At 37.8% G+C, this 26,071-nt stretch overlaps 1 protein-coding gene across 1 annotated transcript in view; it reads left to right on the top strand.

Moving 5' to 3' along the window:
* Window positions 1-5,630: 5,630 nt before the first annotated feature.
* The window catches only part of LOC117291571 (potassium voltage-gated channel subfamily KQT member 1-like), a 35,595-nt gene continuing 15,154 nt past the window's right edge, over window positions 5,631-26,071 (top strand). Inside the window, exons 1-3 of the mRNA XM_033773375.1 lie at window positions 5,631-5,706; window positions 10,251-10,377; window positions 24,755-24,833. Coding sequence (XP_033629266.1) covers window positions 5,704-5,706; window positions 10,251-10,377; window positions 24,755-24,833 — 209 coding nt within the window. The 5' untranslated portion in view covers window positions 5,631-5,703. The remainder of the gene's footprint in view (window positions 5,707-10,250; window positions 10,378-24,754; window positions 24,834-26,071) is intronic.

Raw genomic sequence — 26,071 nt, 5'->3', positions numbered from 1 at the left:
AAACAAACACAGACTATAAAGCTTCTCACTAGCATCAACATGCGCTCTGACTAATACACAAGAACATGAGTTCGTTAATTTGTAGTACATGATGGAGCGAGTTGCAACTGGCGTTCAAGCCATAAGGGAACAGCTGGTTTTATGATCATGGCCGTGCAACATTAAAACCAGATCTTGTTTCTACTCTCATTTAGATTGTGGTTCCATGTTACGGTGGGATGTAAGCTGGGCCGCAGGCTGTTGTACACAAGCTAGAGTTTCTAGAGGGGAGGGGGTGGTCCTTAAATGGTCTTTTTGGAAATGATAGTGAAAATAAACCAACTTCTAAAATGTATAGTGGGCTCAATCTCATTGCGCTGAGTAGAGTAAGGAGAATTAATAAATGCTGAAAAAGATGTCATCTTATTAAGGAAATGTTTATAATTTGAGTCGGTTGCGTACTGCTTACCAACCAAAATGACCTATGGTATACATGATTTGATACTTCACCGAGGCAACAAAGGTGATTGCCCCCATGCCCCTGGTCATCTTGGTGCCCTTGAAATGTTCCAGTAGAAAATGCCTTGGTGCCCTTGCTCTTTGAAAAATTAAGCATACAGGTCTGGTTAATAGTAGCCTTAAGTTTTGACCCTATTAGAGTCTCTATAAGTAAACTCTCCCCAACACAGTCATTAGGACAATAAACCTAGAAAGGCTTCTGCATATTTCCCCTTTGGGATCTGTTTAATTGCCCATTAAATTATTTTGCTCGTTAAAACTAATGAGGAAAGAAGTCTAAAGGTTTCAAGAAAATAGAACACGCATACGTAAGCATACTCCACGATTGAGCAATAGGCAAAATTCTGAATAAAAAAATTAAGGCAAAAGGGCAAATTTTTTGGTCAGCAGCAATAATGTATTTGGTAGAGTATGGCAAGTTCCACGTTATTGTAGCAATAATGATTTTGAAATTTAAAAACCCAGTTAAGGAACTATGTTTTGACAAGTCCATTACTCCACTAGAGTTCTGTCCCATGAAACAGAGAGTAATAAAGTCTGTCTTTAATGATGGATGAGTCTTGCAAATGGGTCATTATTTTCCCGCGGGCTACAATTTAAGTTTACCTCGGGGAGCGTCTTATAAGATGGAACGTTCTGATTGGATCGGATAAGTATTCCAGGGTAAATAACTTTTAAGAAATGAAATTTCACAAGTTAGTTTTACTGTGATTATCTACTGTATTTCATTTCATCATCATTGAGGCTGTGTTTATCTGGTGTAAGATGTTACCCTCCTCATGTAAACGCCATTCATTTCTATTTCTTGCAGTTCTGGTCCATGTTGTTCCTGCATAAACCCTGATGTCATCTCTCCATCTTTCTTTTCTGTCTACCTCTTTTCCTTTTTCCTGTCCTTAGTTGCCTATCCATTATTCTTGTTGTCCATCTGCGAGCAGCGTGTCCAGCCCGTCGCCGTTATGCTTGTTTTATTGTCCTAATAGTAAATACTGTATATCTATGTTGAAAACTCATTTGTTTAAAGCTTCTTTTTTGTAATTTGCCTATTTGTATCTTGTATCTTTCTCTAATTGTTTATTTTATTGTTTCTTTAATGCGCTTAGAGGCTTTTGCATTAGGCGCTTTACAAATGTCTTATTATTATTATTATTATTATTATTATTATTATTATTATTATGTTTATGGCAGTATCATGGCCGAGCGGTTAAGAGCACCGGATTCAAGCACTGGTGTTTGATCAGCAGGGTGTGGGTTCGGATTCCGGTCGTAACACTTGCTACATAAAATTGGGGAGGTAGTGCTTTCTGCTCTACTGACCAGGCTTCGAATTGAGGATACCCAAGTCTACATTCGTATGGACTGTAAAAGGGGTAACCCTGTTTCAGCCTTTAGAGTAGGTGGCAATGGCCTCTGGAAAAAATAATTGTAGCCCACACCTTGAAGTGACCTTCAGGCCTTGTGTGTCAAGCAACTTGCATACAAAAAAATATAAAAAATTATAGGATTAATTTATAAAACATTCAAACTATTCCGAAAACTAAAGGTATACTGTGCCTTTAACCAAGTAAAGACGACAAACAAAATGTTTAGGAATCTCTAAGGGCTTTTTTGTGGCTTATAATGTCGTCTTACTAATTAGTTCCCAAATGGATGTCATATTCTGTAGGGAGAAATTTAAGAATTCATGAATAACTAGGAACCTTTTGATGATACCCTGAGGACCTCGTAAACAAATAATCATGTCCGCTTTGAGACCGCCAATTTTTGTGTCGCAGGAAACGAACAATAGTTTGTCCGTATTTAAATTTTAGTTTTGGTTGTAAAAAATAAGAATGAGCTCCTAGCAAACTGGGCGCCAATCAAAATGCCTTTGTGACAAGAATGCTGAAATTGGTATCAGCCGGTTTTGCGACCCTAGCCTTTGAAAAATACTAAACGCTTTATCACATTTTTAGCAAATCCCTCATCCCAACTCCCTTAATACACTTTAGCTCCGGGCACAATATCATAGTGCTGCTTAAGCAGAGAACATGCTTAACAGAAATAAGCAGGATACCAGTTACAAATTGTATGTGACACTGACACTGTATTTTGGCTGGTAACCCTGCCCGTAAGCATCATTTTGTTGTGCTACTTTTTGTACTCAAGCAGCTCTATGAAATTGGGGCCTGGTCCGACAACAAGAGATTCGGAGACACATGGGTTTCTTTACAAAATCACGATTGTAATTTTCTTGACAGTGTCAGGGCCAATTTGTAAGTACAGCTGTTGATTACAGAGTTCGTGTTGGTGAAACATTGCCCTCATGAAATGTTTATTTGAACATAACTGACTAGTTCATGAAATTACCAATATGTTGCTTATGGAATCATGGATTAACACTTAATGGCACTGGACACATTTTGTCTTTACTCAAAATATTAATTAGGGTAATAACTTACTTGGTAACGAGCAATGGAAAGCTCTTGATAGTATAAAACATTGTGAGAAACGGTCTGATGAAGCCTTTTTCATGCATCTGAAAGCTCACAAACTCTTTTATTTACTTAGATTAGCAATTGACTCAATAGTTTCACAGATGCATGTGTTGGGATTACCAAGTGAGAAAACTGGTCTTTGACAATTACCAAAGGTGTCCAGTGCCTTTAAAGGTAGGGTCATAGATTGGTTTTTGTCTTTGGCAAGAGAAAGATACCGTAAAGAAAGATACAATAAAAATCACTTAATATGAAAACAGCATCTACTTGTAGAGAAAAAGAAGGAGAAAAAAAGGGTTTTCATAAGATTTTCAAATCCATCCTCGTTTAGCGAGGTACCAACCAAACCCTACCATTCAAACCCTACACCATCGAAAAAGATTCAAATAAAAATAAATAAAGCATTTTACCTAATGAAAACCCTCAGAAATCTGAGAGACGCTTCAATCATTACTCTGATTCAAATCTTTTGGGTGGAAAATCTATCCAAACCATGTTACTTGGAAGGGAATCCTTCCTCAAAATAGTTTATACCATAACAGCAGCAGAGGTTCTCATGTAAGTTTTTATGGTCATTAATTTTTGGAGAAGTAACCAATTGCCAACTTCTCCAAAAATTAAGGACCATGCAAAGTTATCACCCTTCCTTTAAAGACAGTGGACACTATTGGTAATTGTCCAAGACGAGTCTGTTTCAACCCTTTTCTTTTTGTGAGATATACTTATTTTTGTTTGCAGTTTATGTATCGGCTTTTTCTAAACTTTACTTTTCCTTTTGCCAAAAACTCTCAACATTTTCTTAATTCAGCATATGCATTGAGTTCTGCGAAAAACTTGTTCATTTAATGTCGTTTATTTGCAACTTTGAATGCTTGTTGGGAAAAACACCTGTTAACATTACTCCAAAATGGAAACCAATTATTTAAATTTCAGAAAACGTTGTTAGATCTATTGTTATCATTTTCAATGGTGCATTGTTGTTTCTTATTAATTGGAAATCTCATACTAGAATAGTTTTTATTGATTTCTAAGCAGGACATGATTTGATTATAATTAACTCTTAATTCATTTCTGGTAAAATGTCAGTAGTCAAGCGCCAGTTTGCTACCAAGAAAATTTGTTACCAAGAAATGGGCTGAGATCTGCTAGCAATATGACAAAAAGAAAAAACATGAAACCCACCGGAAACATTTTATAGATTTTCACGCTTTATTTAATACAGGCAGCACCCCCATACACCCATGTCATAAAAGGACCATTACACGTTGGATAATGGCAACGCTTGTAAAATCAGTAGTCAAAACATTTGATGGTTAAATTAAACGTCGTCCGGCGCAATGGAAACGTCACCCACTGATATGTAATAACAGAATGTATGACCTGGGTTTGCACTGTGCAATTCAAGGCTGCATATAAATTGAATGTTAAATGTGCACAATTTCCTTAAAGTAGGACAGGGTGAGGTTGGACTAGTTAATGTTGTAATAAAATGCACGCCATGTATTCGGCGACGGGGCGAAGGGACGGGGTGAAAGCGTGAGTGGGTGGCACCAAGGGTAATTGAACGAGGGTGAATTACAGACGGTGTCCTTGTTGCTGGATCCTAAAAGACAATGTTATTCGATGACTTGTAACAAACCTGTATGCTTCGGTTTTGAAAGGGCAAGGGCAACAAGGCATTTTGTCTTTCTTAAAGGGCACCCTGTGAGGAAACTGATAATTTCTACTGGAGCATTTCAAGGGCATTATGGCAATGACCAGGGGGCATGGATGGCCGTGGATGCTCTTTTTTTTTTTTCTTTCTTGTGTTTGGCAGATTCAAGCATTCACACATAATGAAGATTTTTTACTAAATTAGCCCTTACCAAGAGACAGTGGCCATTGTATAAGTGAGAGTAATTTTGAGGGATACCTGTTTTCTAGCACGTATGACTCGACACACTTTGCCCTGACTTCTCTCCCCATTAGTATGAGTTACTCACAACAGTGAGAGTTTGAACCTGTTTGTGCCTCTGTGAGTCGCTAATTTCCCAGTGGTGTTGTGCTTGGATTGTGCCTGAAATTAATAGGGAGGACTTTACCTTCGTATTTTCTTTCATCAATGCGATCGCTGTTTCTTATTTATAGCCTTCTTGATTGTGGGGCATCCTGCTTTGGCCTCCTGTTTGGTCATTATTTTTTTTTAGCAATTACCCAAGGTGTACACTGCCAATGATACCTTTAAAGGCACTGGAAACTTTTGGTAATTATTCAAAATAATTGTTAGCATAAAATTTACTTGGGAATGAACAATGGAGAGCTGTTGATAGTATCAAACATTGAGAGAAATGGCTCCTTCTGAAGTAATGTAGTTTTTGAGGAAGAGGTAATTTCTCACTGGAACATTAAAAGACATCAGGCCTGAGGCCCTTTTTAAGGTATCTAAAAGCTCACAAATTTGTTCAACAAGGGTGTTTTTCTTTCATTATTCTTAATCGAGTCCAAATTTTCACCGGTTTGTTTTTGTATGCATATTTAGGGATACACGAAGTGAGAATACTGGTCTTTGACATTAACCAAAGGTGTCCAGTGCCTTTATGCCAGTGATTTTTTTTCATTCAAAATATTTATCTGATTGTTTTTTCTTCTTTTATCTCATTGCAGATTCAGCACAGTACTATCCTGTTTAATTTTCAGTGTCTTGTCAACAATACCTTCCTGCCAATTCGCTGAAGGAGTCTTATTTTATATGGTACGTAAGAATCACTTAACCCGTTTTTTTTTATGAAATCGGAGTCGAGTTTTGCTTTTTTTCACCAAGACATAGTTTAGCTTTCATATAATGTTACATTACTGGAAGGTCTCAAGTTGCAAAAATGTTTTTTTGATGATTGGTTCCGAGTATTGGATATCATTGGAAGCTGATTTCTTAGTTCTAGAATTCTGAAATACCAACTTGTGGGCTCAAGACTATAAGGTCGTTATAGTTTGTATGAATTTATAAATTTGGTTTTGCATATGTTGGAGCTCCTGGTAATTGGTGTTTATAGGGCAAGAGTGGTCTCCAAAGAAATTGTATCGCATAAAATAACCATTCTTTTTTGTATGATTTTTTTATATTTGTGGATTATTATATATTGTGTCAATTCTAAGCATTGCTGTGTATTTTCCTGTTGTAAAAGTTGAATATTTTTATATTATTTGTTATGTGCTTGTGTACATTTTATGGAATGGACACAATATAAATGAATAAATTATTATTGTTATTTTTTTATATTTAACAACCCTCTGATCAATATGGACATGTGCAGTTAACGACCTTCCTTACACCACTGAGCCAACAAATTGTTACTTTCCCTTGTGGTTTATTGCTTGTGCGGAAAAAAAAGTTCAATTTGGGAAATCAAGCAACAAAACATAATCAAAAGTAAACTAGCAACAATAGTTGGGATTTTACAAAGCAAACAACAAGTAAAAAAACAAGAACAAACAAACAACAAAATATTGCCTGCAAAAAGGTGAGCAAAAGTGTGGACATTACAAATATTGTTATTATTTTATTTGTTTAACAAAAACACTTAATAAAAAACAAATTATGAAATTCATTCCTAAGAGAGGTTCCAGCTTGTGCGAATGCACGATCCTCCCGTTATGCATTACAAATAAACACAAACTTGGAAGACCGAAGGAGCCTAGAAGGAGTCTATAGGAGGATTGTATTGAATTCTACATCTTGAATTGTGTCGATATGTCTAGCTTTTTGTTTGCCCATCCACTTTGCATCCAAGTCAAATCAACAATCTGTACCTACCCCCCTTCCCCTTGCGCTCCAGTTATCTGACAGGATTGGTACCTCGAATCCATAGAGTGGAATCAAGACTTATTCCGGATCAGTCGCCAGACTGAGACCCTGTATACCCTTTTACTCTTCTATTCTGGGGACTACACGCGGGCATAAGCCTATCCTTAATGCTTGGCGTGGTTCACACGATGTCCGTGATCATTAGGTATGCCATCAACATCATGCCACTGTGGTCTGTCTTCGGGTGCATCCCCTCACCCACAACTTCTTGTCCCTCTCTATTAATTAAAAGACAACATTCAAAAGGTTAATGTACCAAGGGTCTCGTGGGCTCTCCGATTTCAACTCATTAAAGTACATGGCCTGGGTTGTCGAGGGCTCATACAAAAACATGAAAACCCCTGGCAAATTGTTATTTTTTTTAGTGATTAAACTGGGCAGAATTTGTTATCGCAAATTTTGGGAGACAATTACAGCAGAATTTGCTATTGAAGAACATGAATACTGATTGTATTCAAGTTGACATTGAATGCATGTCAGCTTTGAGTGGGAATATAATTTTCAAATAGAGAAATGTTTGACTTCTTCCTTATAAGATTTGGGGGGATGAACAAAGAAAAATTGGCTAGATCGGGATTGGACCTCCGGGTTAATGTACCAGCGCTCTTCCGATTGAGCTATCTAGCCCTATGTTGGCAGTCTCCCTAAGTGTCAATATCTTTGGTCAGGGGTGCCAGTCAGAAGCGATACAACCAATAACTGCCTTGTCACCACGAATCACACCATGGGAAGCTAAAGCCAGGGGATCACCTGAAGGGGATGCAAATTATTATTTCAGATATCAAACAACAAACCACAAGGGAAACTGTGTGAATTTTTCCCAATTTTTGTTTGTTTGTAACTACTTATAACTGATAAGATATTTGCTCACTATAATATCATTCAAAATCCAGTGTGATTTGCTAGTTGTTCAAGTCACAGATAGATACACTGTAAAAATAAACTGCTCACAAAAAGTAAGGAAACTTTTTTCAATCCAGTATATTTGTTATTATTTAATACTCTCTTTGTATATGGTATATATCATTACAACGCTGAACTGTTCCTCTTTAAAATGATACCATATTTGCAATGATTATATGTTGCTAGACTTGACCACGTTAATGAGAATGAGACAAAGTCACATATCAAATGTGCCAAAATTAGCAATTTTGTTTGACTGTGTGAACAATCAAATTGACACTGTAATTCAAACAAGCAAGACAACTTACTGATCTTAATCCACTTTATTGATACAAGAAGTAACGAGTGGATGATCCGAAGGCGTTGGTGACAGTCTGGCACCTTCTTCTCATGCTGCACACAAGTCTTGTGATGCGCTGCTGATGAGGGATGGCGTTCCATTCTTCATTAAGGAACCTGGTTAGGTCAGCCACAGTTGATGTGTTGGTGGTTCTGGCGCGGACAGCGAGGCCAAGCTGGTCCCACAGATGTTCCATGGGATTCAGGTCTGGACTGTTAGCTGGCCAATCCATCCGGTGCACCCCAACATTTTTCAGATAGTCAGTCAACAGTCGGGCTCGATGGGGGCGAGCGTTGTCATCTTGAAAGATGGCATCTGGTCCAAGAGTCTGCAAGTATGGGACTGCAATCGGCTGCAGAATATCGTCTTGCAAATACCCATCAAACAAGGTGTTTTTCAAGAGATGAGGGTTAATTGTGTCTGATGAGCTCACTGGTGCAAATCTTTGTGTAAACCATTAATGGTTCTGAAAAGCTTGATCGGTTTGATTATTGAGCATTACCTATTGACCATTCACAGACAACGGTAATTTTGGCACATTTGGTTTGTGACTTTGCCTCATTGTTATTCGTGTAGCCAAGTTCAGCAACATGTAATCATTGCAAATGTGGTATCATTTTAAAGAGGAACAGTTCAGCTTTGCATTTATATATACCATATACAAAGAGAGTATTAAATAATTACAAATACACAGGATTGAAAAAAGTTTCCTTACTTTTTGTGAGCAGTTTACTATGCCGGTGCAACTTAACACACGCTCTTTCAAGGATATCTCATAAATGCTACTACTTTTTGAAATGAAATTTTTCAAAGTTAAGTTTTATTGTATAAATCTACATTTATATCTAGGATTAAAGCAATCAAATGGTTACAAAAATCAAAAGTATTCGCTCCCTTTAAAAGTTCATCACAAAACGATTGACAATTTTGTCGAATGACAAACTGGCTGAAAATTGCCCAAACATCAAGTCTTATAGCTCATCAACACGAGAAAAAAGTTTGGTCCCCGTGGGAAGACACTCCAAGGCGAGTGTTTCTACGTTTCCTCTGTCCCCCGCTCTGTAGGGAAATATGGGTCGTTTCATCTACGTTCATATTTATGGTGTCATGCTTGGCAACTTGTACAATTCTACTTTCCCCAATCCATCATTTGTGGTATTATCACTGGTGGGGGAAGGGAAGGGATATATAGGTAGAGGTTCAATGAGGGCTAGTGATCTGTAGGGAAATACCCCCAGAGTTGTACCTGACTCTTGCCTGAAATATTTCATCCAGAAGGCACTCTCTCGTTGACTGGCATAACAATTAAGGCCAGTTTAACGCTCAGCCTTTAAAGGAAGGAGGAAAGTCCTTTTTTGTTTTTTCTTTTTCAACCCGGCCGCCCAACCCACACTAAAAGAGAATTGGCTGAGCTGTTTTAAGACACTGGACACTATTGGTAATTGTCAAAGACAAGTCTTCTGACTTGATGTATCTCAACATATGCATAAAATAACAAACCTGTGAAAATTTGTGCCCAATTGGTCATCGAAGTTGCGAGATAATAATGAAAGAAAAAACACCCTTGTCACACGTAGTTGTTTGCTTTCGGATGCTTGATTTCGAGACCCCAAATTCTAAACTTGAGGTCTCAAAATCAAATTCGTGGAAAAAATACATTTTTCTCGGAAAACTACATCACTTCAAAGGGAGCCGCTTCTCACAATGCTTTATACAATACAGCTCCCCATTACTTATTACCAAGTAAGGTTTTATGCTAATAATTATTTTTAAGTTATTACCAATAGTGTCCACTGCCGTTAAATTAATGGCAATTATTAGCTTTCCATCCCAACTCCTTTGGAGTATGCAGCTCCTGCAGTCAAACTCACAAGTTACTGCCCTCACAGGTACCCATCTCTGCCCTCACAGGTACCCATTTACTTGTGGGTGATGAGAAGCAATTATAGTTCGACAATCTCTAGCCCAATGTCCTTGGATTCGATCCCACACTCTGATGACTTAGAGAACTTGAGTTCGATACTCCAAGACTACTCAGCCATTCATTTCATTTCAAATACACTTATTTCATTTCAACATCAATCAATACAATCAAACCACGTTTTCGCTCAAAATAATGTTTTGTGAGTCTGCATCCCCAGATTAGATGAGATGCATTACTCAGATAAGTTTGTTTCTTTAATTTTCACAGGAGATAATTTTAGTTTTGTTCTTCAGTTGTGAATACCTTGTCCGTGTGTGGTCTGCGGGTTGCCGGCAGCAGTACCAGGGAATCAGGGGAAGATTAAAGTTTGCCAGGAAGCCTATCTTAATAATCGGTAAGTGACAACATTCCTGATGAAATTATTTGTTTAAATGATATACTATTTGGGCTTTACCCTTACACTGATTGGTGTCAGCACTGAATACTCAGTACCGAGTTCTGTGAAAACAAATCACTGGCATTTTACTTGGTTTGGACTCGGACCAACAATCTTTGCTAATTGAGATTGTCCAACAGCTAGAGGCAGTTTGAATCTCGTTGGTCTAAGTCTAATTGGTAAGCAGCTTTAGATTGCTAAAGGATGAGGGTTCAAATCCCACCCGGGTAATATTCCTGTGATTATTTTTTTACTTGGGAAAGTACTTAAATAAAAACTGCTTACACACATCGATGTAAGGGTTAAACCAAATAAAATATGACAATTATGATCAAGATTTGATGAACCAAATAATATTCTCCACCCCTGATGCAAATTTAACATCTATTAAAATGTTGTAGGATCAATGTACTACATTCGGTGTCAAGTTGTAAAAAAATGTTGTCATCCACAAAAAAAAGAGTAGGCACTAAGTGTTTGCGCTGAAGGCTATTTTGCTGGATATAATTGGCCACTTTTATGTATTTTCTGTCAGTTCTTCAGTCTTGCGATCGATCTTTTTCTGCTGAGCCTTGCCCAGGCTTCAGTTATTCCCTGGGGGATGTCATTTCTGTAAAGCAATCCATCATTTGTCTGGTGATCATAATGGCCAATTGGTTTTAGATATTAAGTGCACGGGGCTAGTGATAGACTTGTCAACCCAGGCCCTCACCACAATGTAATGGTTACACAAATTCAGACATCACACATCAAATGGGGTTTCTAAAATAATAAGCATTTGCGTCAATCGCCAGGATGAAAGTCCATTAGGGACCAGTAGAATGGGGGGAAACACCTATTCTTAGGCACCTCCAAAACAAACAAACGAGTCGTTAGCAACGCCAGCATTTACACGGCCATGTTTGACTGAGTATGGCAACAGTGACTGGTGCAGAAATCCTATTGGTCAATTAATCCATAATGTGTGATAGATAAATGGCAAGCATCGATTTGTTAATTAACTAAGTGGAAATATTAATGGAGCGCCAAAGCCAGTGATGTTTATCCAGGGCGTGGGGAGTTTAAGTTTTCTGGTCGACTGTCCGTAGTTTATAATCGCTAGGTTGACTCTATAATTATCTCACTATTTGCTCATCAGTGGTTGGTAGAAATACTTAATAATTTCCACTCACTAACTTTTGCTCGTCTCTATTCAATGGGTGGAGGTTAGTCAGATGAGAGTCTGGGTCTCTTTTGGACACCCTGTGTGGAATTAGTGGCACTTTACTTTGTCTTTCATTCAAAAGGAAATCATATTTTAATATTTTATTTTGGTTCAACCTTACACCGATGTGTGAAAGCACTGTATACTCGGCATTTCCCTGAGTCAAGTGAAAAAATCACAGGCATATTACTTGGGAGGGATTCGAACCCACAACCTTTGCTGTTCTAGCCGATATCTTTACCAACTAGACCACCAAGATTGCCTGGTATCTAGAGGCAGTTTGAATCCTATGCCAGTCTACCAATGACAAGCACCACAACTAGTCATAACAATTACTTGAATGTGAATAACGCATGTCAATAAAGTCGGAGCTCGCCTGACGAGGTCACCCTTTAATGATGTAAACCAACTTGTGTTTTGTTGGTTAAAGGGGTTGTATACATTTGGTAATTAGAACCCACTCTTTGTTTCAATACTAAACGGTTGTAAATAAATATCATCAAACTAACCTGCGAAAAATTTCATTTCATAAGGTGATAGCATTTTTGAGATACTGCCGGAAATCTGGAGCAGTTTTTCCCTCGCAGGGAGACTAATCTGGAATTCGAATGCACTTTCTGAGAAACATTACTACAGTTCTTAGATTCAAATTTTGGGGGGTAAAAAGTGATATCTTTTTCCATAACTGCAATGTTTTAAATTAAAAGGTTTCCTAAAATGCATTACACTATTACTAATGTACATCTTTTATTGCCACGAATGTTCAGAGTCATTACTAAATGAGCCTTTAAAGTCGCAGCAATCACAACCTTTATTATGTAAGAAATGTTTTTTCATCTCCGAAGCATTTTTAATTACTAGGCATCACTTATCAATGCCTTCCTTAATCAAAATGCTATTAAGAGGAGGGTCGGGCCGGACACAATAGTTTGATGAGATTCTTTTCTTGCTCTTAAAGATGGCTGCCTCCTTGGTAAGAGGACATTGAGTGCTGGACGAGTAATTAAATTGGTCACGAATTGTCTTCACTCTTGATATGTAAGACGATTTGATGAATGCAAAGAGTGCTGAGACCTGACAACCCGTTTTGTAACTTGCTAAAGTGGTCGGCTGTCTGTCATGCTTTTAAAATATTACTCTTAATTTGACTGGCATAATGCACTAAATGACCATTTAACCATCATTTTTGATTTTGTATCGTCGGAGATACTCTGTCTTATATGTCAGTGTTATCAGTGCTTTGTCATTGTCGTTATTTGTATCAGGTGTTCATTATGGATTATTCAAGTCACGACTCCCAGCATTTCAGCAGGATGTGTGATTTTTATTTATTTATTTTTTGTTTATGTAAGTTGCCAGACACACAAGAAAACTATTTTTCCAGGGGGGCTGTTGCCAACTCTACTCCCGGGGCTGAAACGGGGTTACCTCCTTAACAGACTGCTTATGGATGTACTGTATGGTTTGGGTATCATCCATCAGAAGCCTGGCTGGTAGAGAAGAAAGCACTACGTCTCCAATTTGGGGATGTCCAAGACTAATACCAAGAAAGCACTGGGTCCAGCAGAAAAAAACATGCTATTTTTTCCGACTGCTCTCGCCCATGTTTGAGCGTTACATGTACCTGACAGGTTAGTTTGAGGACTGATGGGTGCAGTGGGAAATAACTTTACGGATCCATGTCAAATTTTAACTGAAATTTATTTCTGTCCAGGTTCAAACTGTGGAAAATTGACACCTATTGGCAACACGAGAGAGTACAAAGTACAAATTTTTTGTCAAGAAACTAAGACAAGCAGTGTTTAATATTCAAATATTTGCATACAGAGCATCCTTGTCTGGAGTTACAGGTCAGAATGGAGTTGCCAACTCTCCTGGATTCTGCAGAAAGTTCTCTGTAAAATTAACCAATCTTACATAGGATTTGAGGCATTGCATGGTGAGGTATCAATATATATTTGGTGTGCGGTAACACCATGTGTGTATCTACTTGCCAGGTAGAGTTTGTTCTTGGAGAACTGTCTTGCTTTACTCTACTACCGTGGTTCAGGGGGTTGGGAGACTTCTCAGTTCTGAAAAGAGCTGTCCTGCTTTTTTTACTATTCCCCGGCGGATGGTATAGAAAGTAGGCTGGGACTACTACTTTAGCTTATCAGTGGGAGACTTCTCAGTTCTGAAAAGAACTGTCCTGCTTTATTAACTATTACTTGGGCGGATGGTATAGAAAATAGGCTGGGACTACTACTTTAGCTTATCAGTGGGAGACTTCTCAGTTCTGAAAAGAACTGTCCTGCTTATTAACTATTACTTGGGCGGATGGTATAGAAAATAGGCTGGGACTACTGCTTATAGGATTGTGATTAACTGTACTACTGCGGAGTCAGTTCTTAAATTGGTATCAACGTTCGACTATCTTGCTCTAGTCATCGTCAGGAGACAAATATATATTGACCAATCTAATGCCATGTTCTGATGATCACTTTTGAAAACTCCCTGGTTATGGATCCTTTTTCCCTGTTACGCTTAATAGTAATTCGTAATGTCTCTATGATTTTTGGACAAAATCTTCCTGATTGCAAGATGGAAATGTTTGCAGCTCTGCCACAGAGGCCATGACCTCTGTTGCCCATGGTCTTGGCCTTGGTGCCCTTTCAAAAGTTTCCCATAGACTTTGATGTTGTCCAATGGAAGTGCTCTTTGCAAAATGAAAATGACCTTGCTCTCTCACAGATGACACCCTTTGGGTTTGACAGCATAACAAATGCACCTCTATGCAGTTGATTTATTTTCTTTAAAAGATATCTCTGTCTTCTGACGTAAACTTTGGCACAGAACCAAAAATCGCTGATACAAATTGAGGCATCCCGAGATAGCGGGATAAATACCACCCAGCATGCCGGTTTTAGACTCATCTCAATTGATTCCAAAAGATCTTTCGTTCTAAGTAAACAAAAGAGCGTCGTTGGCAATTGCCAATGTCCCAAGGACAAATCCAGATGCAAAGATGCATCACTAGTCAGTTAGATATCGTCGGACTCAAACCAAACATTTTGCTTCCCTCATGGAAAAAAAAGTGTTTTATCTCAAGGGAGAATCTGTTATATGTCAAGCAGAATAAATATTACGGAAGAGATTTGATTCAAGCACTGGTGGGGAAAATTGAGAACTAGTATGTCTTTTTTATGTGAGATTTTTGACAGCCAGCGACACTGCACCATCATTTACCCACTTACCGTGATTGCTGTTTGGAGAGTTAAATATAATGGGGTATTAATATTTATCATTATTAATGGTAATTAGATTTCTTGACTGGCTTAAGCTGATCCAACCTTGTGGTGCTTAACAGCATTAAAAGTACAAAAACCTTTGTTGGCATTCAACCCTCGATTTTATGGGTTTTTTAAAAACAGTTTTTGAGCTCACCAGGCCGGACGGCCACTTTAATGTGAGGGGGTTACACTTAACTGATTTGGGCTATTGACCCAAATCAACTACCACCAGGGGCACCTTGCCACCTACCCCTGGGGATGAAACAGGGAAACCCCCTTCAGAGTCTGTTATCGGCCTGGTTGGTACAGCAGAATGCACTACCTTCACAATTTTTTCTTTTGAGCAATTGTCAAAGACCAGTCTTCTCTCTTGGTGTATCTCAACATATATGCATAAAATAACAAACCTGTGAAAATTTGAACTTAATTGGTCGACAAAGTTGCGAGATAATAATGAAAGAATAAACACCCTTGTCACACGAAGTTGTGTGCGTTCAGATGGTTGATTTCGAGACCTCAAATTCTAAAATTAAGGTCTCAAAATCAAATTCGTGGAAAATTCGTGGAAAACTATGTCACTTCAGAGGGAGCTGTTTCTCACAATGTTTTATACCATCAACCTCTCCCCATTACTCGTCACCAAGTAAGGTTTTATGCAAATAATTATTTTGAGTAATTACCAATAGTGTCCACTGCCTTTAAGTGCCTTTCTAAAGGGCACAAGTGTCATGACCGGGATTTGAACCCACACTCTGCTGCTGACAACACCAGAGTCTGGGTCTGTTAAAATACACCGCTAGGCCGCAACACACCAAGCCCTGCAGTTTAACTGCCTGACCACACAGAGACATTTCAGAATTTAGAGGGGGGGGGGAAATATATACATTTTATGAAGTACTCAGTTCATTAGGAACGAACTGCTCCCAGGTCTGTTCAATAAAAAAGAAGACAAAATATATATATAATGGCAGTATAAAAAGTCAAAACTATGTTCACAAAGAAAACATGCCATATTTATCATAATAATAAGAACTGAATTCTATCATTTGTTGTAATGGATTAATGGATCACTTTGGAGGATCCAATTCTAATACCTATCACGTCTGCCTCGTAACAGACAGCATGTGACATGAAATGACTTTGTCAGAGATGTAAGGCTGCTCATCCTTTCAATGCAAGTGCACAATTTTGTTAACAAATCACCAATTTATGATCGGCTGCTTTGTCAGTCTATGCTTTGAAGGGACTGAGGTATTACACAAGTTTTCAACTCTAATCGTATCAGCAGGGTTTTTAAAGCTGTGAGGAACTAATACAGACCTGGAACTACCATTGAGTTCACAGAGGTCAACATAAAATTTGTTGCCCTGCTGGGCTTGACCTTGGTGCTCCTGTCAGAAGTTCCCCATAGACTTTACAAAATGAAAATAGCCTTGCCCTCTCAGAGATGAGACTCCAGCAGCCGACTTCACGAAATGCTGTTCTAACTTAGGATGGGTTCAAGTGTACTAACGTAAGGATACAGAATTTAACTCGTCCTAAGTCCTAAATCTTAGTTAGGAAGAGTTCGGTGAAATCGAAGGCCCGCCTGATCACAAAACAAGACATTTGTGAACTCTGAGCTCGTGTTTCTGATCAACAGAGTGTGGGTTGGACTCCCAGTCGTGGCAGTTGTGACCTAAGCAAGACACTTTACTATAGTTGTTTTGTCCTTACGATGGGACATGAAGGCTTTGTTTCTGGTTCACTCAGCAAACACTCTTGGTTACAAGTTTCCTTGGGCGTGTGAGCTACAAAGTGATTAAGTTAACGTACACGTATGAGGTATCCTTGGTTTCTTTAACAGAAGTAATTTAATAATATTAATAATAACAACTTGTTCTGAGTTTGAATTTCCAATGACATTTGAAAGCTTGACAGTGTAAGATGACACATAAGGTAATTTAAAAAAAATTATAAGAAAATGATCTTTTAAAAAGAAATAATGTTAAAATGTTAAATTTTCAATATATTTTTGTATATGTCCATTGTTAAATGGTTTTTGGGGGTGTTAATGTGCTGCATTAAAATAATATTTTTATAGGAAATAACTCATTCACAATTGTTTAAATACGTAGTACACAATACTTAATTAAATTTGTGAGTAAATGATACACTGCAACCCTCTGTCAATCAGTATTTGTTTTAGCATATAATATAACAGAAATCTCCTCATCCAAAGCTATTTTTTGTCCTGTATCCGGTTTGGGCCCCGATGGCTAAATCCTGCCCCCGAGGGATTTCCAGGAATTAAGTTGATCCCAACTGACTTTTTTGATCGAGACAAAACCAAGCACTATGGAATAATGAGCATGATTTTGCAGCATGTGGTCGTAGAATCACAGCGCGAGTGTCTGAGCCTGTTAATGGATGCTTAATGCACACACACACTCAGACACGCTGGTTATTAATTGCAAGGGCGACTATTCTTGTACGTCAGTAATGATGTACAAGCCCAATGCGTTACGAAGACAATTGCCATTATTGTCCCTGGCCATTGTCTTGGTGTCCCTGGCCATTGTCTTGGTGCTCCTGGACCATTGTCTTGGTGGCCCTTGAAGAGTCCAATAAAAATTCACAATTTTCTTAAAGAGGTTCCCCTTTACCAAATGACTGGTGACCTTGCCCTTTCAAAAGCTTCTTCATTGCCTTGGTGCCACTTGAATGTTCAAATAGTAACTTACAACTTTCCATAGAGGTGTTATTTACCAAGAAGACAATTGGCCTTGTTGCCCCTTGAATGTTCAAAACTTACAAGTTTCTCATAAAGGTGTCGTTTACCAAGGAGAGAATGTCCTTTATGACCTTGTCAGAAGACAATTGGCCTTGTTGCCCCTTGTCCAACTTCTCTGCAACGTCTGCTTTTGAAGATTAATCCCTGATTTGGGAAAGTACATTCAATCCCTACGGCTTACAAAAATATAATGGAAAAAAAATCTAATTTGACAGCTAGACAAACAGATGCATATTTTTGATCTATTCATTTAGGTATCCTAAGCTTTGTAAAATGCTCTGATCTTTGTTGGGTGTTTTGAACATGTTTGTTTTTATGTCTGTAGTTCAATGTTGTGTTACCACAAACCTTACACCATTGACTTGGGAAAGTACATTCATTCCCTACCAGCAGCTTGAAATCAAATGTAATTTGGCAGACAGACAGACAGATACATATTTCTGATCTATTTTATTATGTATATGATAAGTGCAGACACTATAGGCACACTGCGTCTTGATCAAGTTTGGATATAGCGCGGTGTACATCCAGAATATACAACCCTTAATGGATTCGCTCCATTTTGACAAACTTGATTGCCACGCCACACATCAGCTGACCCTTGAAGAATAACTCTGTTGTGTAGGACGGTGACACTTTTAGTGATCGGAGTAATTTAAACTAGGTCAGCCTTGTCGTCTAGAGTAGATGACGAACAATTTTTTGTGAAAGATAAATTGACAGTTCATCATTCGCAGGTGCTTGGTATTTTAAGTGTAATGTAATTATTATTTTTTTATATGAAAAGTGCGTCTCTTTTTCCAGAGAAACCACTTCACGGTCTGCTGTTTTTTAAATTATATTGACTAAGGATATTTGTTTGTTGAGCTAGAATGTTGATAAGTTTTCAAGAAACATAAATGACGGAATGTTTGTTTATCATTGGTTATCGAACAAGTGCATTCATTCCAATCGTTTAGTTTTCAAGAAACATATCACAAAGGGGTAGTACATTCATTAATTTTTGGAATAGTTTACTCGTTTTGCAATCCCTTTTTTTTAAGGCAGTGGACACTATTGGTAATTACTCAAAAAAATTATTATCATAAAACTTTTCTTTATTACGAGTAATGGGGAGAGGTTGATAGTATAAAACATTGTGAGAAACAGCTCCCTCTGAAATGACGTAGATTTCGAGAAAGAAGTACATTGTAATTTTCCACGAATTTGATTTCGAGACCTCAGGTTTTAGAATTTGAGGTCTCGAAATCAAGCATTCGAAAGCACACCACTTCATGTGACCATGGTGCGACGAGGGTGTTTCTTTTTTCTCTCATTAATATCTCGACCGATTTTGCTCAAATTTTCACAAGTTTGTTATTTTATGAATATGTTGAGATACACCAACTGTGAAGACTAGTCTTTGACAATTACCAAAGTGTACATTGTCTTTAAAGAAACTTACCTCAAAGGAATGGTACATCTGACTTTGGTTATTGGAAGAGTAAATTCATTCCATCCTCCAATTTTCAGGAAATTTATCACATAGCAAGCACCCTTTTGTACAGGTTTCCTCAGGGCTACAGTGATGTTAACTTATATCCTTGGTTAATTACTAGAAATTTTTTAATAATAACAAGGTTTTCTAATCGATTGTTTAGTTGAATACACAAGAGAATCTGATTGAACGAATCATGATTTCTGTTTGTGTTTGTGTAAACCCACCATATGTTTTACCAATTGATCCGTAACAAGTAAAACAAAGTCGCCCTCATTTCGGTTCATCATGGTTGATTTAATCTCAGCATGCAACAGTCAAGTTTACCAAACCATAACTGTCTAAGGCAAGTACATGTACATGTAAATGACAGAGCCAGCTGTGGTACATGGTAAAAACATCATGTTAATGTCGTGACAGATTGTTTATTTTGCATTAGTTTAGTTGTTATCATAGTTGCATCTTTATCAGTTTTAACACCTTTATGTCAGCTGGACTTAATGTATTCCGCCTGCGGCAAAAGATATTCCGCCAAAGGAAAGGAATTTTTTTATAAATTCTTTCAGAAATTTTGATATGGACGGTACGAGTAGAATGATAAGAGTTGTGCTGGCAAAAAATAACTCCAGTATTTTGAACTTGACTCGGGAAAGTTCTGAGTATACAGTGCTTAACCAGCAGTGAATATGGGTTAAAACCAAAATTGATAGTCTTTATCCCCAATGCAAATTTACCATCTATTAAATCATTACTGTACCTGCTTCCAAAACATAGGATCATCTAGCTACCGGGCAGTCTCGGTAGTCTAGTTGGTAAGACACTGCTATAGAATTGCAAGGGTCGTGGGTTCGAATCCCACCCGAGTAATAAGCCTGTGGTTTGTTTTCACCGAACTTCGGGAAGTCTGGAAGTACTGAGTTTACAGTGCTATATATTTTTTTTTTTTTTTTTTTTTATATTATATGCAAGTTCCCTCAAAACAAGGCTAAAAGCCACTAAAAGGGCTTCAAGGAAGAAAACATAGACATGCAGAAACTCAGTGGAGCCGAAGGTAGGAATTGATATTCCTCTTAAGACATGGCTGTAACACACATCGGTGTAATGGGTAAAAACCAAAATTAATATTGATTCATATGAAAAAGAAGAAAAAAGTTGTTGCAAACTGCTATTGGTATGACATAGGTCTACGATACAACATTAAGACATTACAAGTGATTAACTTGGAAAAATTATTTCAAAATTTGTTTTTGAAGGTCATGTCTTTTTATCGGAATATTAAGCATCTTCCTTGATTTTGTTAGGGTATTTATTGTAAGGGTAGTAGGATTTCTTCATACGGTAATATAAAAAAGTCCATTATTATTATTTCTATGAAGATTTTAAACTACCAAGTGCTGTTTGTAAAAGGTTATTCTTGCAACAGGTAACGCCAGCATTCCATTTAATCCGATAAAAGTCCTGGTCAGTGCTCCCAACAACCTTCTCGATAATAGTCCTCCAAATTGCTTGCAGCGATAACATCCATACTCTATCGCTCTTGAACTTGTAACAGAGGGATCAGTTTGCGGCTGGTAACGTCCGCAGCGTTAATATGTAAATTTGATTTTCTTTATCTGCACCGATAGCCGAGGCCTGTTGAGCAGATCACGCTGCGCAACGGCCCAGGGGCAATGCAAGACTATCCTGAGATCCTGTGTCAGCCAGATTAAGATACTGTCAAAATAGCTGCCGTCGTTTTGGGAATGTATGGATGGTGGATAAACTTCTCTGTCTCGCTTCAAATTAATACCGCCATTTCGTTATCAAATGTATCACTGTGAATTTTACAATATTGAAATTAGGCCACCAGTATCTGTTTTTGTCATCTGACTGTATTTAACATATTGGCTTCTCCTTTTTTTGCAAGAGCTACTGAAACTGTCGCTTGATAAAAATTAAATTCCTAAGATGTTACCAGATTTAGCCGCGAGGAGTTGCTAAATTTCATTACTGCCAAAAATCAGTGTATCAAATGCTACGGGTGAAATACAAATGTAGAAGTGACGTCTTTTGCAACAATTGCTCAACCCGTTTGACACTTTTGAATGCACTTTCTTAAAGGGAAGGTTGTAGGTTTGGTAATCACTCTAAAACTTAATGGCATTGAAAACCTTTGGTAAGAAGCCTGCACCAGCATTTGATATTATATAGAGTATTATGAGAATCATTTCAGTTTAAAGTAATGCGGTTATGTAGAAAGTTTTTATGCCCCAAAATTTGAATCTGAGAAGCGTTATCGCGTAACGCTTCTCAGATTGAGTATTCCTATAGGGATTTTTCTTCCTGCTCAGAAATTTGCTTGGGTTTTTGGTGATACCTTAAAACCTTTTGAAACAAAAAATTTCAGATGTTAGTTTCATTGTGTACATCTACATTTATATCAGTTTGAAACAATCAAACGCCTCCAAAAATCAAAGGTATACTTTTCCTTTAATTTGCATTTAGCCGCTTTCAGAAATTAATCATGTACATGGACCTCTGGGGGCTTGTACACGTCACGTTTGCCGGTGTGAAAAATAGTCTGCTCTTTGATTAGATTAACCTGGTTGGAATAGTGCCCCCAGCAGAGATATTAACGGAGAGGGTCCGGTGAGCTACTAAGTGGTCAAACCGGCCTGGTTGCCCCCTTTGAAGATTGAGAAATATGCTGGGGGTGTAATTAAGGCCGAACGCTTTAAAGAGCTTTGTAAAATTTGTAAAACCTTTTTTGGAGAAGGATGTTGTTGTGATACATAGATGTCAAGATTTGTGTCTTGAATATGAAAACTTTATTGAAATAGATACTTCCAAATTTTACGGAAAAACGGTATAGACTGTAGCCAATAACCCCTTTGTTGCTATGAAAGCGACCATATTGTAGGCCAGGTTGTACATTGTATGTGTGTCTAAAAGCGTTTCATTTGTATGGCACGTACACAGACACGCTCACAGACGCCATGTTGTATGTATTTGAGCTGAACGTCATATTCGATTGGTTTGGTACTGTATTGGTGGTACTTCATTGGTAACGGTAACATTTTTTATCTTTTGTTTCACCTGTTAATACGGTCAATACATAATTTAGAAATAGACTTTTAATTCCATTAATTTGCATGACACAAGTTTTAATTCAGAGATTAAGAGTTTCATAAATATTTGTTTTTATTAAGAGGGAATTGAAAGCATTTTTGTTACTTATTCATATACATTTTAAGTTATTCATTACCACTTCTATAGCAGTGCTGTCCACTTAGCTTATTGTAATTGCTGTGTACCATAATCTAGTACCTAGTCCTCCATTTGACTTATATAGCTATTAATTATAACAGCTATGCACCACCTTATCCCAATGTAGCGCTGTCAATTAAGCATAAGTGATATGTAGCATAATATTTTCCCCAATCTCCTAATTGTCATATATAGCTATTAATTTTACCCCCTAAAATGCATCGCCTTACACAACAGATATTAAGTTTAATATTTTCACTTTGTGTTTTGCGAAGATTGGTCAAACAGGGGATCTTGTCCCTACCCCGTTGGTCAATATAAGAACGTGCTCGGCCCTCATGCGACTTATTAGTCTAAGCTGACCGGTAACCAAAGCTGGGCGTCGTGATAATAAATGAGCGAATGTCCATCGGATGACGCTGTAATCTGATCGGGAGGAACCAGCTTTTGTTAGGAAGTCCGTCATCTCCGAAATATGATGCCAAACTAATATTGACTTTGTGCTTACAAGCATAAGGCAGTCACTAATTACGTAGAGTCGGACCAAGGGTTGAAACTGGGGTTGTTGACTCTGACGATTTGGGTATTTTGTTTCAGTGTTACATCTATGGACCAATTTCATAAAGCTGCTTACCATAATAGGGCTACCAGCTAAAGTAACATGTCACACATACAATTTGTGACTGGTACTATCCTGCTTATTTTTGCTGAGCAGCAAATTGTGAAAGCAATAATTTGTGCTTATAGGAGCTCAATGAAATTGGGCCCAGAGGGAAGGTCTTCATTTTACAGGTTGAAATTTGAATACTGTCTTGTACAATGACTTGCTTAGTCACAAGTTTTTGCTTTAAAATTAGCATTTCCCAGACTGTAGAAACAGTTGCTATGTCACATGATTCGGGGAAGGCGTTTGCATTGCTCTGTACGATACGGTGAACACCCATTAACAATTCTGAATGAATGTGTATGACACAATGGTACCTTTGCTCATCTGGAGGTTGCTATACAAAGCTTGCCCTGAACCGTTTGACAAATCAAGTGTCTCTATAGTCTGACGAATTCAAATTTAACTTGCGGCCTGGAAAGTCAGACACTGTACCAGACGTTGTTCTAAATCTTACTCGCAAATTGCATATTGGATTTCCCCTTAAAAAGATTACGAGGTATCAAGTTCAATCCAGGATGTCAAACCTAAACCTCTTTCACACTTTTGAAAATTAACACTGGACGTGAGTTATTGTTGGCATAAGTGATTTGAACCCCAGGTGTTGTGTTGTGAGTGAACACAGAGTTTGGTAAGAGCGCAGCAATTTGATTCGTTTTTTTAACGAAGAAGCATTCCTCTTTAGTAATGACGTCATTTGAAGACAACCATATCAAAGAAAAATTTTGCCAACCCCCCTCTCTCTCTCTGCCTCCATGAACTGAGCCTGTCAACACACACAATGTTATGCTATATTATAATAAAAAAGACTGCAAACTGCTTACTAACCGACAGGACCTATGGTATAAATGCAAACAATAGTTATGGCGTGACGTTTTAACTGTGGTAGATTTTTTTTTCAAAGCTGAAGAGAAAGACTCTGCTAGGGTCAATACGTCAGGAGATTAACTATTTTTTGGCTAAATGTGTTTATATGGCACCTTATGTAAGCTCCCCAAAGTGCCCTCACAAAACTGTAAAAACTTTCGCAATAAAATTTATTACAACTTCAAAATTACTTAAAGTGTACAATAGCAGCCAAGTAAATTACACCTGTAATTAAACTAAAAGTAGGTTTAAAAGTAAGAAGAAAACTACATTGTATATAGAATTGACTTCTTCCCTTACTCCCCCCCCACCATCTCAACCAATTCACAGCAAGTCACCCACTACAGTACAGTGTGCAATCATTAGTGGTGCGTTTTGGCAGTCGTAACCCAACCCTGTTTCGGTTAAATTTGCCATTGGTTTAAAATCACTGGCCAATGACCGCAGCTGATATTGGTTACTATCGCCAAAACACACACAGGGTAGTGAGCCAAACCAAACACCACCCCTCCCCTGACCCTCCTCACCCCCTCCCCTGACCCTCCCCTTCCTCTCCTTCACTGAAGTCAAAGAACCCTAGGCATGGATGAAAATATTATTGCTTTGAATTTGTTTTCTCTCTTATCGTGTAAACAAAATATATAATTGATTTATTCTTTGAATGTATAGTGCAATAATATGATAAGAAGCTCGGGAGAACTGAGGCAAATTAAATAATCGTCAGAGTACCCTCTTTTGTTTATCAATTTCGTTTTGATTTTTCCCTTTTCAAATCTTTCATTTAAACGATAACCAAGTATTTCTTGTCTTTCTTTCTTTGTTTCCCCTTGTGCAGATTTTATTGTTGTTATAGCATCTGCCGCAGTGCTTTGTTTTGGTTCTGAAGGCCAGGTATTCGCTGCCTCTGCTATAAGGTGAGTTAAGGAACGACATTATGTCGGACAATGACTTGAGCAGGATAATAAAAAAGTTGTTGAAATGTTAAGACGATTTTGGTGTTTAACAAGAAACATTGACTAGAGTGCGACTCAAACCATTAACCTCCGGATTACTGTACCGGTGCTCTACCAACTGAACTATCTAACCCTAAAGTGGCCGTCTCCCTATTTTGTAAGTCTCCCTATTTTGTCAATATCTTGTGGTTTATATTGAAATGTTAAAGCCGTCATACACTTTCGGTACAGGAAAAAGAAAAAAGTTCACGGATTTATAAATAATTTACAGGGTTTACAGAAGGTAATGGTGAAAGACTTCTCTTGAAATATTGTTCCATATTTTTGATAAAGTATTAAAACAATATAAATTCTCGATAGCGAGAATTACGGATTTATTATAAACACATGTCATGACACGGCGAAACGCGCGAAAACAGGAGTGGGTTTTCCCGTTATTTTCTCCCGACTCCGATGACCGATTGAGCCTAAATTTTCACAGGTTTGTTATTTTATGTATAAGGTGTGATACACGAAGTGTGGGGCTTGGACAATACTGTTTACCGAAAGTGTATAATGGTTTTAAGAAGTAATTTTACGTCAAACAAAGAGCAATTTATATAATAAAGTTAGTAAGGTTTGTGGCCAAGAGCAATTTTTTATGGCGAAATTTAGACCTGCAACCTCTATATTAATGTGCCAACACTCAATCAACTGAGCTATCTATTCCTAATTTTGGTTGTCTCCAAAAGTTGTCAGTATCCTTGTTCTGGGCTGCCAGTCAGAAGCCATTCAACCTGTAATTGCTGTGTAGCCAGGGATCACATCCAAATTTTTGAGACAACCTGGAAAGCGGCAACAGAGGGATCGCCTTTAAAAGAGGATGCACCTTTTTATTTCAAATATTAAGTAAATTAACCACAAGAGAAACTGACTGGGTACATTTCTAAACAATTTTGGGTTAAAAAAAAAATCACATTTTTCTTTGTTCAACCCAAAATTATTTTAAAAGGTCATGTCAATTTTCCTTGTGGTTTATATTCGAAATAGAAAGAGCAATATTATCTCACTCTGTGGCCAGAGATAATTCAAGAACTTCTCTCGATCCGTAAAAGTGAAAGTAAAAGTCTCTTGATGTTGTCCTGTCTACCCCAAGATACATTAGTAGACATACACCAGCGCAAGTTCTTATCAGCACAAAGTTGTTTCCAGGATTCTCA

Source organism: Asterias rubens, chromosome 6, assembly GCF_902459465.1.
Source record: "Asterias rubens chromosome 6, eAstRub1.3, whole genome shotgun sequence".
NCBI lineage: Eukaryota > Metazoa > Echinodermata > Asteroidea > Forcipulatida > Asteriidae > Asterias > Asterias rubens.
The sequence above is the reverse complement of the archived record's forward strand: the minus strand, read 5'-3'. Positions and strand labels throughout refer to the sequence as shown.